General features: G+C 40.9%; 1 protein-coding gene across 6 annotated transcripts in view; it reads left to right on the top strand.

The window, feature by feature from the left end:
• TPD52 (tumor protein D52) overlaps positions 1–12,645 on the top strand; it is a 41,102-nt gene extending 28,457 nt beyond the window's left edge. For 3 of the 6 annotated variants that reach the window (XM_064706264.1, XM_064706260.1, XM_064706266.1), the window contains exons 2-8: positions 407–522; positions 2,105–2,253; positions 3,151–3,252; positions 4,275–4,301; positions 8,581–8,622; positions 9,974–10,022; positions 11,144–12,645. In XM_064706264.1, the coding sequence (XP_064562334.1) occupies positions 407–522; positions 2,105–2,253; positions 3,151–3,252; positions 4,275–4,301; positions 8,581–8,622; positions 9,974–10,022; positions 11,144–11,260 (602 nt within the window). In that variant the 3' untranslated portion in view covers positions 11,261–12,645. The remainder of the gene's footprint in view (positions 1–406; positions 523–2,104; positions 2,254–3,150; positions 3,253–4,274; positions 4,302–8,580; positions 8,623–9,973; positions 10,023–11,143) is intronic. The other 3 variants (XM_064706265.1, XM_064706263.1, XM_064706262.1) reach the window with 2 other exon arrangements.
• The last annotated feature ends 1,461 nt before the right edge of the window (positions 12,646–14,106 follow it).

Genomic DNA, 14,106 nt, shown 5'->3' with positions numbered 1-14,106 from the left:
CCCTGCATTGGCCTTGGGCATCTCCAGCACTTCCAGAGTTTCTGTGCCAGATGAATGAGAGACCAGAGTGTGCACAGACTCCTGGGCAAGGTTGTGTAGGAACACTGGTCAGGACATAGTGTTCTGTGTCTTGGTTTCTCTCACAGAGTAGGGGGATGTGTTGTTCTTAACAGGTTTCCAGTCTCCTATTACAGCAGCAGTTGCCATTATATTGAGCTTGAATAAAGCTTGATAGAATGAAATATAAAATGCCTTTGGTTTCCTTCCTGTAGTTGGGGAGCATGACTTTGGTGTCCTCTCATCGGTTTTTTTTGTGCACTGGGATGGAAAAGCTGTGTGCTAATATTAGCTGCTGTTTGGCAGTCTTGTGGTGATCTCACTTTTAATGCTTTTTATTAATCTCAAGGGCTGCTGAGGAGTGACTCTATACCTGAGGTTGGAGAGGATGCTGCTGCCACAGTCAGTATGGCAGAAACACTCTCAGAAGAAGAACGGGATGAGCTAAGAAAAGAGCTTGCCAAGGTAATTCTTTTGCAAATAGCTCTTAAACTTGTTTTGATGATGAAAATCTGGAATAATGTTATCTTTAAACATACACTTAATGCTTTGCATAGTTATTCTCTGAGTGTCTAAAGCTGGCACTCCTGTATATTGCAGATATATAGATATGCAGATAGGAAGGAAGTGTGTCAAGGAGAAAAGAACAGCCAGTTCTAGTGATGGGGAATTAAGCTGGAAGTGCTGAATACACAGATTTTAAACTAAGATACATAAATATCTAACCCATTTTTTCCCCCTCGAGTGAGAAGGGGTTAAATCAGCAAAGAGAACATGGTTGGAAACCAAACCCCAAGTATTGTCTCAACAGGTGTGGAGTAGCTAAAGCTGTTTCCTTCATGAATAATGCTTTGTAGTAGGATCTGGGTAGGCACCGTATTGCTAATGTCTAACCATGTTACTGTTCTTGTCCATAACAGAATATTTTTAAGGATGAGAAAAAGTAGCAATTCTTTGAAAAACAGACAGGCAAATATTCAGGCCTGATACATGCCAAAGTCAAGCTTTATTAGGGAGCCAGTCTTTTTTCTTTAGTAGCTCTATGGGATTTTATGAAAGACACTAACATAAGCCTAAGGTTAGCAAACAAAGGTTAGCTTTAAATTAAGCACATTTAATACATTCTTGTATTTGGCAGTCCTGAGTATCATTTCATGCCAAAGATAGTGAGGGTGGGCTGGTCCTGCTAGGATATGTAAGATATCCAAAACAGAGGTGCATTGAAGATACTGTAAGGAACTGTACTCCTGTAAGGAGCTTAAATGAGTGGGCAGCCTGCTGCTCTAAACTGGGGTGATCTTGCCTGGATGAGGAAGTAGGATGGGAGGGATGCTCTTGCCTTTATACATATGGCCTTAGTGCCTCTGTCACTTCTATAAAGCTCACAGATTGGCATTGTGGAACTGTGCTGACATCTCTGGTCATGTTTCCAGGCTTAAGTGACCATCTGAGTAAAGAAGGAAGCACACACACAATATAGTTTTCTAGTTACAGAGCAGGTGCTGTGTTGTGTGATTGCTCAGACTTCCACCATTTCCACACCTGCTCTGGGGAAGGCACTCCTGTGGCTGAATCCAGTCTACAGATCCTGGCTTAAGCCACAGAAGGACCTTTCTGTTGAAGCAAGGAGACAAAATTTGTGTATGACAGACATGCTCTGAGCTTCCTGGTACTGGTCACACATTGGTATATCTTCTGACGTGGAAGCAGAGTACAGGGTTGGCAGTTGTCCCAGGTTTGACTAATCTTCAGCCTTTACATATCATAGGTACTAATTTCTAACTATGCAGTCTTTTAGTTACCAACTTCCTTGTACATATTCCAGTAACAGAGCTAGCTGCAGGTAGAGTACTTTCTCACTAGCTCTTGTAGTGTCTGCTAGATTTCCCATTTAGTATTTAGGAATGACTGTGAGACAATGTTAAAAACCTCTGTTAGCCCTCCCATTACTGGTGTCTGGTGGATGCTTTAAAGAAATACATAGTTAAATGGTTAGGTGTATTCCTTGTTAACTGTTAACCACTTGTTAACAACTCTGGTGCCACAGGTGGAAGAGGAAATCCAGACGCTCTCACAAGTGCTAGCTGCCAAAGAGAAGCATCTAGCAGAAATCAAGAGAAAGCTGGGAATTAACTCACTACAGGAACTAAAGCAGAACATTACCAAAAGCTGGCAAGATGTTACATCAACCACGGCGTACGTACCAGCTCATGATGATTGTTTAGACTGCTGAAGTGAAAACTGTTTAGGTCTTGTGTCACGTCTAAACACTCTGTTCTTGTGAAATGAGTATATATAACACAAAGTTAAGTTGTATTAATATTTCTCTGGATAAATCAACAGACTTTTTAAAAAGAAGAACACCGCAAGCCGTATCTCATGCTAAAGAAGAATGATTGACCAAAATATGGGCTGTTCTAACACACTTTTTTTTTTGTCTGATACATCTGAGATGCCAAGGTGTCCTAAGTCCAACAGAATACCCTTTTTTTCTACCCTTAAAAATTGTTGTAAATTGAGTCCATGCAGGAAGAGTTTAAAGTTACAGTTACTGTTCTTGCCAAACACAATTGTTAACTTAAGGTCTAGAGCAAGCTGCCTTCTGCAGTTAATAACCACAGATTGTCACAAGATGTACCTCAAACTTTTTGTGGTGGATTTTGTTGACAGAACTGTGTGGTACAAGAATAGACACTTGGCACAAAAAATAGACCTTTTGTTTTGTTTATTTGTGTTTTGTTTTCTCTTGTATTTTTTGGAGTTGGCTTTTTTCTTGATTGGGATGTTTTATGGGATGTTTTATGTGTGAGTTTATTTTGTATTTTAATAAGTCCTATGATAGCAGATAGCATCTGTTCTAGAGGTGGGGTAGTAGGTGCGTGTCGGTGAACTGCGTCTGGTCAGAGCTGGCAGAGATGCTGTAGCCAGCAGCATCTGGGACTGCAAAGGCTGAAAATAACATCTTAAGCAGGTTTTCCATATGACCCCAAAGCTGAAGTGTACCTCTGCATTTAATACAAATAGACACACACTAAAAGTTTCCTTATATGTTTGTTAAAAAAACCTAAAAACTAAATGCTTTTTTGAAACCAGATACAAGAGAACATCAGAAACCCTGTCTCAGGCTGGTCAGAAGGCTTCTGCTGCTTTTTCTTCTGTTGGTTCAGTCATAACCAAGAAATTTGAAGATGTCAGGTAGGTTTATTTACCTTTTCCCAAGTAATTGCATTTTTTATTTAAGCGGGTTATCACTGCAATAAATTTATGCTGCTAACATACCTAGTGCTTCTAAAAGCTAATCTATCCAGAGCCTTCAGCAACTGTTTTAGGGGAGGTAAGAGACTTGCTGCAGAATCTGCTTGTATGTCTTCACTGGTGCTGAGGAGTTCTGTGGTGTGTGTTTTATGTAGGCAAGAAAAGCAATGTGTGCTGCCGCCTCCACTGCTGCTCTTACTTTTCTGGTGTTATTGCAGGTGGCACTGTCTGCCTGCCTCTGCGGGGTACACACAGCACTGTCATTCCTGCTCTCTTTCTCTCTTGTGGAATATGACATTTAAACAACTAATGTCTTTCACTGTTTGTGTTTTGTCGTTTTCCTCTTTTTTGTTGTTGTTGTTTTTGTTTGGGGTTTTGTTTGTTTGTTTTTGTTTTGTGTGTCAATTCCTTCCAAGTCTGTTTTATTTCTGTCTAAGCTGTTCTGCCTCATAGAAGTGGCTTGATTTTATTACATTTTTTAAGAGACTGTTGGCACTTTTTAATTCTTAAATATTGTTGGCATGCAATATTTTGACTTTGTGCCAAATGACACAGCCCTACATACACATTAGGTAAGTCTGCCAAGTAATTTTTAGAACTATTTTGAGCTGCTTGCAAAAATCCTGCTGGATGCAATACAATCAGATGCTTGGCTGACAATTCCTGGATTATGTAATTCTTAGTTCTGGAAGCTATACAATTATTCATCTCCACAGGTAATTTGTTGTTGTTAAACTTATTTTTCAGTTATTGGGCAAATAGAAATTCACACATTGTCACAGAATATTGCTGCTTTGGCAGCAGTGTAATAAAATCAGCCATTTTAAAGTGCTGCCATTAACTTCTTGCTTTATGGAGTCTAGTGAGAAAATGCTCTGAGTACAACTACACAGTTACAGATTTTTCTTCATATTTATCAGAAGTTCATTTTTCTCTTTACTGCTTACTCTGGCATTGTGCAGACTACAGGCATTTTCACATTCCTTTAGGTAAGGTGGACACAAGAATTGCTTCTCAAACTAAGCATGTAGTCAGACTGTCTCCATTACAGTTTTTCATTTAAGTTTTCTCTGTAAAAGGTAATTTCTTCTTTTCTTCAATGTTAGTAAGGATAAAACTGAAGCCCTTTTAATGTCAGGGAAGATGTTTCTTCATGTTCACCTGGTAACTATCTCAAAACATGAAAACTTGAGTATACCTAATAATAAGTCTCTCTTCCTTGTTAGAAATAAACCCACTAAAATGATGCTGCAAGGTTTTTTATCAGGAGACAGAATATGGTGTTGAGGTCAATGGCATGCAGGATTCCTCCTTCTTTGTCTGTACAGTGTTTGTGCCATGGCAGAACAGAGATTTCCCCCTTTTTGTGTCTATTACAATGGCTGTTTAGCATTGTGATTCTAACTAAATAACTAGAGTCTAAATGTAAAATAGTTTATACATTCTTTGTTCATAGTTTGTCCAGTGAAACAATCCTTGAGTTGATTACTTTAGCAATGCCAGTATCTTAGTTACTTCATCTACATTACCTTTGATCTAAGCAAATACTCAGTGTTTTCAGCAGTTAAAATTCCTGTGTAACAACTTCTGTCCATTGCCTCTCAGCCCATCTATCTGAGCCTGACTTAATCTTTTCTGTCCTCCACCACTAAGGAGCTAAAGAGAGCAGTAGGATCTCTATAAAGATGTTGTGATTTGGCTCCTGGAGTACTAACTGGGAGCTGTTGTCCCAGGGGAGGAGATGGGCAGGGGCACAGGATGCTATGAGAACTCAGACTCTGAAGTGAGCTCAGTTTGATCAGGTATAAGAATAGCAGCCAGTCTCAAATATGTCCTGTTCAGCATCAGTGAGAACTTGGAAGAATTTTCTGTTCCTTTTGGATACAAAGCTCAGCTGCTCACTTAGCAGGAGTCACATTTCTACCTTAAGGCTGCGGTGTTCCCCAGTTAGTATTGGACTATTTCACTGGACAAGGACAAGCACAGACTCAGATCTGTCGTCTACTTCAGGAATACCTTAGGAGTGTCTTAATTACTCCAGTGAGAGGCTCTGTGAGTGTTGAGTACTCTATCAGAAACTGTGCCCCTGGGAGAGAATGTAACAGTATCAGAGAAGTCTGCACTGTTGGTGTGCTTCTCAGGGAGAATCGTGGTGGTGGTGGAAATGCAAGGTATTGATATAAATTCAGGGGTAGCTGTGTTTAGAAAACAAAACAAAAGTGTGAAGAATTAGTGCTGCTAAAGATCTTAGTTGCACTTGAAACAAAATATTAAAGATGTTTTTCATGAGAACCAAATTCATTTGAATTCAGGTCTGAGGATTATATAACTACTTAAGGGCAAGTCTGAGCTTCAGAAAAGTTTAGATGCCTCAATTCTTTCCTGGAAGTGAGAGTTTATGGGCCGATACTTGAACTTGTACTGAATATGCAGGTTCATTTTTGTTCTTAAACTCTTGCATTGGCTTCATTGAGGCTTCGCTTTCCCTTGTATTGTTTTGGTTGAGGGACTTCTCAGCTACAGTGGTGTGATTTCTTCCCTGTTGGACTATTTCATGGACATGTTCCATGCAGCAAACATCACACACAGATCTTTATTTGGGCACTGCAAAGTGATGTAATAGGGAGTTGCAAAAGGGAGTGAGGCAGCTGCTGGAGCTGTGATTTTGGAAACTACTGAAATGGAGAAGAAGGGGGACTGGTAGTGCAATGTCAGTGCATTTTTGCTTCCTTTTTGTATTTGTTTTCTCTGCCCTTTGTTATGATGAAAATGAACTCTGTTCCATCTTAGGTTTTTCTTAATACCTTTATTCTCTTTATAAGAATTTATTGAAGTTTTGATAAGCTAACTTTCCTTCTGTAGGCAACAGTATTCTGTGCAAAGTAGTAGTACCAAGATGTAGCTTCTGAGCAGTCATGACTTTGCACTTGGCCCTTCTTGCACTGCATCTCTATAACGGAGCAAAGTCCACCTTTGCCTTGCTCTGAGATTACAAAATAACTTTCTTTGCTTGCTTTAGAAGTCTGATCTATGATCATGGATTCCTAAATACCATAACATATCAGCTGGACATTTAACTACAAAGTAACTGGCTACTGTGTATGTTGAGCTGTGTTTTCTAGGCTGGGACTCTGGCATACCTCCTTGTGCCTTTTCAAAATGTGAGGCAATGGAGTAGCTTTAAAAAAATGATTGTGTAGAGGATAAGAAAGCTTTAATACAATACAGAATGCATGGAAGACTGGAGAGCAGCTTACTGTGCTTCTTTTATTTATTGTCTTTTCTAAGCTAGGTGTTGGCTTTTGAGCATTGCAAAGAGGGCTTGTCTTTCAAACTGCCTGAGTTGATGGCCTAGTTGAGTGAGTGCTTTAGTGTGGCATTCTGTGATTTGGGAAAGAAATACAAGTTTTCTTCATAAAGATGTTCAAGGCTTAATTGTGCCTCTTGCATTACCTGAAGAATAGTTTAAAAAAATGTTATGTTAGGCTTATGGTAAAAAAAATCAACTACATTTATCTAATTCAGTTCTCCTGCAAACCAGATCATGGTATGATAAAACTATGTAATATCTTGTGGTGTTTTTTTGCAAACTGGAAACTGAGGGTATACACAAGTGTATTTCCAGCAGCAAGTAAATTCTTCATGAATACATGAATAGTTCTTCTATTAAATGATGTCTGAGATGAAACTAAACTTTTGTAGACACCTGTTAGAACATCTGTGATACACTATAGGTTGTTGTTTTTCAGTGTGAGCAGTTCTACAGTTTGTAAATATATGTATTTAATCCTCTTTAGCCTTAAACTTCTTGCAGAGAGAAACTTCTTGCAGCATGAGGGGAATTGGCTGAGCATTGACTGAAACTAGTTAGTGTCAGTGTAGCTCTGTAAGAAAACCTGCTATGTAGCAAGCCCAGAACTTGTAGTAATCCACATCACAGTGAAGGATATATATTACAGTCCAGGAGACAGCTTGTCTGTGATCTGGAAAAGCCTGTGGAAGCCAGGCCATCCATAAGAATGAAACACAGGAGAAATGGGCTTGGGTAAATGGATGAAACATAGCTGTGCATCAGTGAAGTGTCAGGAAAGCATCTGGCCTTGTGTATCTGATTCCCAGTACACTGTAACTACAGATCAAACCATAGTTGTGCATCTGCCTTAAGGGATCCCAGCCTTTTTTCTATCATGGTATTTTACTAATGAGCCCTCATAAAGGATCTCTTAAAACTTTTTCTGCAATAAACATAGAACTTCCTTTTCTTCTGTGAATGTATCTTCCATTGATTGTGCTGAGATGCTAATTGTAAGTTTGGAGGTACATTTTATGAGAGTTGTTTCCCTTCCATTCTCTCCTTCACCAACAACTGCCTGGAAAGTATTCTCTTGAAAGGCATCATAAAGCCCAGACAAATTTTGGCATTCCATATATAGTTATGAAAACCTAAGATCATCACTTGTAATTACTCTCAGTTACTGTTGTGGTATTTGGTAAGAATTATTTAACATATAAGGTTTGTTTGTATCTGCAGTAAACAGGGATTTCCTGTATGGAACTAAATTTGGTGTGTGGTAGTGGTGTTGAAGCTGTGCAGGAGCTCCTTCATCTATATCCAATTACCTTCTAGAAGTAGATGTGTTTTCTTGCTGGACAAACAGTAACTTTATAGCAACACTAGCAGGTTATAGAAATACTCCATGAATTTCAGAACACAGGACTTTATCCTGCTCCCAGCATAATCCAATCTTGAATACTGACTGATGTGACTGCTTTTGTTGATTGATGAGTAGATAATTTGTATTGATGAGTGTAAAAAACTTTACTGAATGTAAATGGAAGCCTTCTGGATGTAGAGATAATTTTTTAGTAGGAAGATTAGCTGATTTATAAGACTCTCAAGTGTTTGGTACTCACTATTGCCAAAACTGAAAATGCAGCATGATTCCTGTTGCTTGAGAAACTTAAGGAGCAGACAGACTGTTGCAGCAAAGCAGAACAAGTACTAACAAGCATGGCACTTGAATATTTCTAAAAGAAGAAAAGGTTGCTGCAGCTTTTGCTCTGATGTACTTGTGTGTGTGTGTGTGTGTGTGTGTGCATGGCTAAGCAATTTAAGAAAGCAAACCCCAGCAGTTACTAAGACCATGTAAGACTGTTTGGCTGTTTACCAAAGATAGTTTACAGAAGTCAGCTCTCTAAGCCAATTTCTTCTCAATGTAATCCTTAAACTAACCTTTTGCTTTCTTTTCTCTTAATGCTGGCATGTAGTATACGCTCCATACAACATTCAATTAGTATGCCTATTATGAGGTAATGTATGCATAATCCAGCTCTTTGGTTTATTTATTTTCACGTGTGGAATCAAGTCACATTGAACTTAAGTCAACTAACATAGTTTTATAAAAAAGCAAAAAACCCACCCAGCTTTGTAATGGATTTCCTGCACTAACATATAGGGTAAAATTTGTTTTATTTGTGGTTAACAGAGGTGGTTATCAAACATCTGGAAAGTGACATTTCCCTACTGTTAGGTGTAAAACTATAACAGCTTTTCCCTGTTTGTTAGGTGTAATGTTACTAAGTGATTCCAAGTTTTAAAGGCAGTAGCTTGGCATATATTTTTGAAAATGAAAGTGAGTAAAAAAAACCCTGTGGTTTCACAAGAAGTCTCTTGGTGATCTGGGGTCCTTGCCTTTTTTCTCCACTTGCTTGGCACTGTGTCCCTCTGAGAGTCTGGTTTGACACAAGTGTCACTGTGTGCTCTCCCAAGGGAAAAGAGTGCAGCTGAGTGTGGCAGACCCACACAAATGCCAAGCAAAGCAAGAAGGGAAGCTGTAGGCTTCTTCTGAAAAACACCCTTGTCTGCAATATTTATATAATACATTTTTGAATAATCCTTAGTCCTGGTCCAGTGAAGGCAAGCATTTTCCATCCTACATAAAGGCAGAAAAAGTGTTGCACAGATTTGCACGTAGCAGTGACAGCTACTTGGAGCATTAAGCCACTTTTCTGACCCTAATGAATTATACACCAGCCCTCAGCACTGGAAGTCCCAAGCTGTCCTGCTTTTTGTATGCAGAACTTATTATTTGTAAGTACAGCTGCCTTTGGCACTTAAAGGCAAGGGGGAGTCTCACTTAAATGTAACATGTTAGCAGAAAATGCCACTGTGAACCATGTTTTATTTATTGAACATGTAGCAAAGTAAACTGAACTGGTTTTCCCGTAAAAAGTAAAAAAACTGATGAGCTCTCTTCAGCAATAATGTATTAGGCTAACCAGAAGTGATGACTAAGATTTTCTGAACAAATGCTTTAAGCCAGAAGCAAGTTTGAAAAGACTGGGAATAATAAGCTAAACCTAAAATACTTGCTAGTTCTCCCTTCCATGCTGATAGGAAGGATCCTGTTGTGGACCTGGCAATGCTTTGTTGCCAAGATGAAAGTGAGCCTGCAATTCGAGTATGTTTGAATTTTAGTTTTGTTGTACTTGGGAGGATCAAGATGTAAACTATTTTTACGGTATCTTTAAAACAGGGAAAGAGCGCCAAACAAATCTCTTGTTACTGTTGGGAAAAAGGAACTGTCTGCTTGGTTTGTGATGTTTATAGGTTAACTAGATGTGGTTTTAATTCTGTGGATCCTTTTTTTTATTTTTGTAGAAATTCTCCTACTTTCAAATCCTTTGAGGAGAAAGTTGAAAACTTCAAGGTAAGAATTTCTAAAACACATTATTGATTGTGCAGCTGTGGATGTGCAGAAAAGACTCAAGTCCTTTTGGGCAGCCTAGTTTTTAGTTATGGTAAACTGTTGAAGAGGTGCTTGGATGAACATCTTTTTAAGTCCTGTGGAAACGGTTTCTCTGCCAAATGATTTGGAAGTAAAGTAATGGGCTGCCTGCACCTCAGACAGGAGGATGCCTTTGGAAGAACTAACAGCCAGCTAACCTGCACAAACAGCTAGTATTAGGTATGCAAAATAATTAATACCTAATGCTAGGGATCCAGAATTGTCTAGGCTTTTATTTCAGGCCTTTCTAGGGACTAGTATCCTACACAGGAGAATACCTTGGGATTCATCTCTCATTTCTGGCATAAAAGACAAAAGGCCTTTGCACCTTAATTTTAACTTCACTTATGAAAGCCTCAAGTGTCAGAAAAAATCATTAATAACTTCTCCAGGTAAAAACTCACTTCAAAAATAACTAATCTGTGTAATCAGAACCAGATTTGACTTCTCCTGGGCACACTGGGCTGAATGAGAAGCATGCAAGTGATAGCAAGGGGAATGGGGCCTTCTTTTCTTGCAACTAATTGACATTAACACCCCTGCAGTCCCACAGAGCGTATGGGCGGAGGGAAGTGAAAAGGCAAACACGTTACATGGAGAAAGTAACATAGTTGCTCTGCTCCCCTGAAGAGCTCAGGACTTGGTCTTAAACCTCAAAACTGTCCAAAGTTCTTTCTTGAGAAATAAAGTAGCGAGTTTTAACTCTGAATCTCTTAAAGACTTCTTGGTTTGAAAAGCTTCATACCTTTATCCTCTTGAAACTGAGGTTGTATCAACCTTTGGACTCTGGAATCAGCCCTGGAATGAGGGCTGCTTCGTGTATCTCAAAGTCAAAGGGAGATTTCTGTGTTAATCTGCTGGTGAGTGTTTCCTGCCAGATATGTACAGATTTGTTTCAAGAATATTGTGGAGGTCTCCTAGACCTGGAAAAGCTGCTTTGTTGAAGAGAGTTATCAAACCAGACATACTGGTTTTGTACAGTTAAGCATGTTTGGCATGCCTACTAACTACTGTGCTTTGTTGGGGCTCTCACTGTGTTCTAGTCTAAAGTTGGAGGAAGCAAACCTGCCGGAGGAGACTTTGGAGAAGTTCTCAACTCTGCTGCCAATGCCAGTGCCACAGAAACTATTGCAGAACAGACAGAGGAGGAGACCCACTGAGATTTCTGCTTCTGTCCTGCTACCCACTGCCAGATGCTGCAAGGAAAACCAAGCACACTTGTAACATTCTCTGCGCTCCTTCCACCAGATGTGCTTTTATTTAGCACGTAGTTATTTTACCCGATTAACTGATACCAAGCTTGTTTGTGGGTTCAAAATATTTTTGAAGCTAAAATACATTGTTTGGGATTTTGTGTGGGAAGGGGAATTTCTATGCCTTTCAAGCATTTAAAGGACTTACCTGTAATTTGAAGACAACCTTTAAAATATAGCAATGAAAAAAAACTCTTTTGAGAAGTTAATTATATTGTACAGATACTGTGGATACGTATTTTCTTTTCAATCTGTAATTACTGCTCAACTTAATCGTTATGAATCTACTGCTGCTGCCAAACTGAAGCTTGTTACTTCGCTCCCTTGTGATTGTTTCAGTTGAGTGTTGCCTGCAGGGGACACTGGACAGGAGGCTGGACAAGGAGGAAGGATCACTCCCAGCTACAGAAAGGACTTCATTTTCAGCAGGCTTTACACAAGCTATAGCAGGATCACACATGAGTAGCAATGTACTGTCTTTTGAGCATGTTCCTCATCCAGCAGGTGTGGAAAGGTGATAGAACATGTAAAAGTTACCCATCTGTCCGTGCACTGTCCACCTCAGAAACTTCTGACCAATGCAGATGGAAGCAGGATGCCTCATAGTGCTGGTTTGGTTCAGTCACCACAGCATTTTCAGGCTTGTTTCTTGTACAGGATGTCACTGTGGTAAGATAACACTCTTCTGAACATTGGATTAGTCACAAATAAATTCATTCACACGTGGTGGTGTCATATTCACACTAACAAAGCATGGACTAGAAGAATAAGCCTGACCCCAGATGTGGTTCTTTTGTAGTCATCAGGAGAATTGCTCCTATAGCCTAATGTTGTTTCTCTTGTAGGCTGAGCCCTGAAAACATCTGCTACACCATCTTACTCTTTTTAAATGTATTTAAGCCAACACCCCCGTTGCCAGCCCCAGAAGTCTGTTTGGAGAGGTGCACAGTGTCACTGCTCAGTGTAGCTCTCCTAAAAGATGTGTCCTTCTGCATCTTGTTTTGTCTGCCGTACTCCTCAAATTTCTTGTGTTTTATGTGTTTTTGCCACATGGTTAGAACATTTTATCACCCTGCTTAGAACTGGAAACAACTTTTGCTACATTTGTGTGAAATCCATGAAACTTCAACTGCCACAGGTGTCTGGAGGAAAAAAAGTTGGCTCCTGACAACCTTGCTAGCATGTCAGATGTAGAATGTGTGCTTAATTACAATGTGAGAAGCTTAATAAAAGTGTATGTGAGGAATGTATTGTCCTGTGAACATGGAGGATAATGTAAATAAGTAAGAAGATTTCATTTCTATTTGAAGCAGTCCTTTAAGTTTGGTTCAGAGCAGTGCTGGTACATACTGCTGTACTGCTTTGGGCACTCTGCATGGCTGAGCTTGGCATTTCTAGAGAACACTGAGCCTAGGTTGCCTTCTAGTGGCTTACATAAAATTACAAATCACAGCATTGTTAGGGTTGTAAGGGACCTCTGGAGTACATCTAGCCCAAACTCCCTGTTGAGGGAGGCTCACCTCTGGAGCAGGTTGTACAAGACTGTGCCCAGGAATGTCATTCAGTTTGGAATGTCTACAGAGAGTGAGAATCCAGGACCTTCTTCAGCAGCCTGTTCCAGTGCTCTGCCACTATATAAAATTAAATTGCCCTGGTTACATTGTAAAGTTCAGAAAACAGGTTGACATGTTCCCTCAGCCTCCAACAGCTGCAGCTTAACAAAGGAACAGAGAATTGAATGGTTAGAGAGAATGGAGCTCTTCCTCTTTTGGGTCAGTACCATGTAGGGCAGGTTCTTCTGGAATATGTCCTTATTGGATGGGTCTTTTATTTATTTATCTAACTGACAAGGAGAAAGGTCATCTATTCCAGAGTTGAGCTTTCTGTTTTCTGAAGGAAAGCTCTTTTTTTTTTTTTTTTTTTTTTTTAAGGCCACACTCCAGGAGCTTTTGCTGCATCCTCCTCTGCCCACAGCTTCCTTTCCTCGTGCGCAGGTGGCTTTGGGGCTGCTGTGAGCGCTGAAGCTTTGCTTTCAGGGCTGGTGTAGTAATCACAGAATCAGTTAGGCTGGAAAATGCTCTGAGAGCAGGGAGTCCAGCCTACGAGCAAACAGCATCTTGTCACAAGACCAGGGCACTAAGTGGGGCTCCAGAGGGGCTGGCAGAAGGTTGTGCCCGGGAATGTTCAGGCTGGGTATTATAAAAAGGTTTTTCCCGCAGAGGGTGTTTGGGCACTGAACAGGCTCCCCAGGGAAGTGGTCACACACCAAGCTTGACGGAATTCAGGAACTGTTTGAACAATGCTCTCAGGCGCATGGTGTGACTCTTGGGGTGTCCTGTGCAGGACCAGGTGTTGAACTCCATGATCCTTGTGGGTCCCGTCCAACTCAGGTTATTCTATGACGTGCCACGTCCAGTCGTTCCTTAAACCCCTCCAGGTGACCCCAGCCCCTCCCTGGGCACTGCAATACGTGCTTAACTTTTCCGTGAAGCAGCTCCTCAGGTGTCGAGCCCGCCCGTTCCCTGGCGCGGCTTCAGCTCCGCTGCAGCCGCCGGGGGGCAGCGCGGCGCCGCCGTCCCGCACCCAAGATGGCGCCGCCCGCCTCAGCCCTGCGCGCTGCGCTTGCGCACGAGACAGAGGCCCCGCCCCCGGTCAGTGATGGCGACGGCGCTGTGGGGCCGCGCGGCCCGGCCATGGCGGGCGCTGCTGCCCGCGGTCCGTAGGGTCAGCGGCGCCGCGCCGGGAGCCGGCGA

Source organism: Zonotrichia leucophrys, chromosome 2 (genome assembly GCF_028769735.1).
Source record: "Zonotrichia leucophrys gambelii isolate GWCS_2022_RI chromosome 2, RI_Zleu_2.0, whole genome shotgun sequence".
NCBI classification, from domain to species: domain Eukaryota; kingdom Metazoa; phylum Chordata; class Aves; order Passeriformes; family Passerellidae; genus Zonotrichia; species Zonotrichia leucophrys.
Note: the sequence above shows the minus strand (reverse complement) of the source record. Positions and strands in the feature narration are given on the sequence as shown.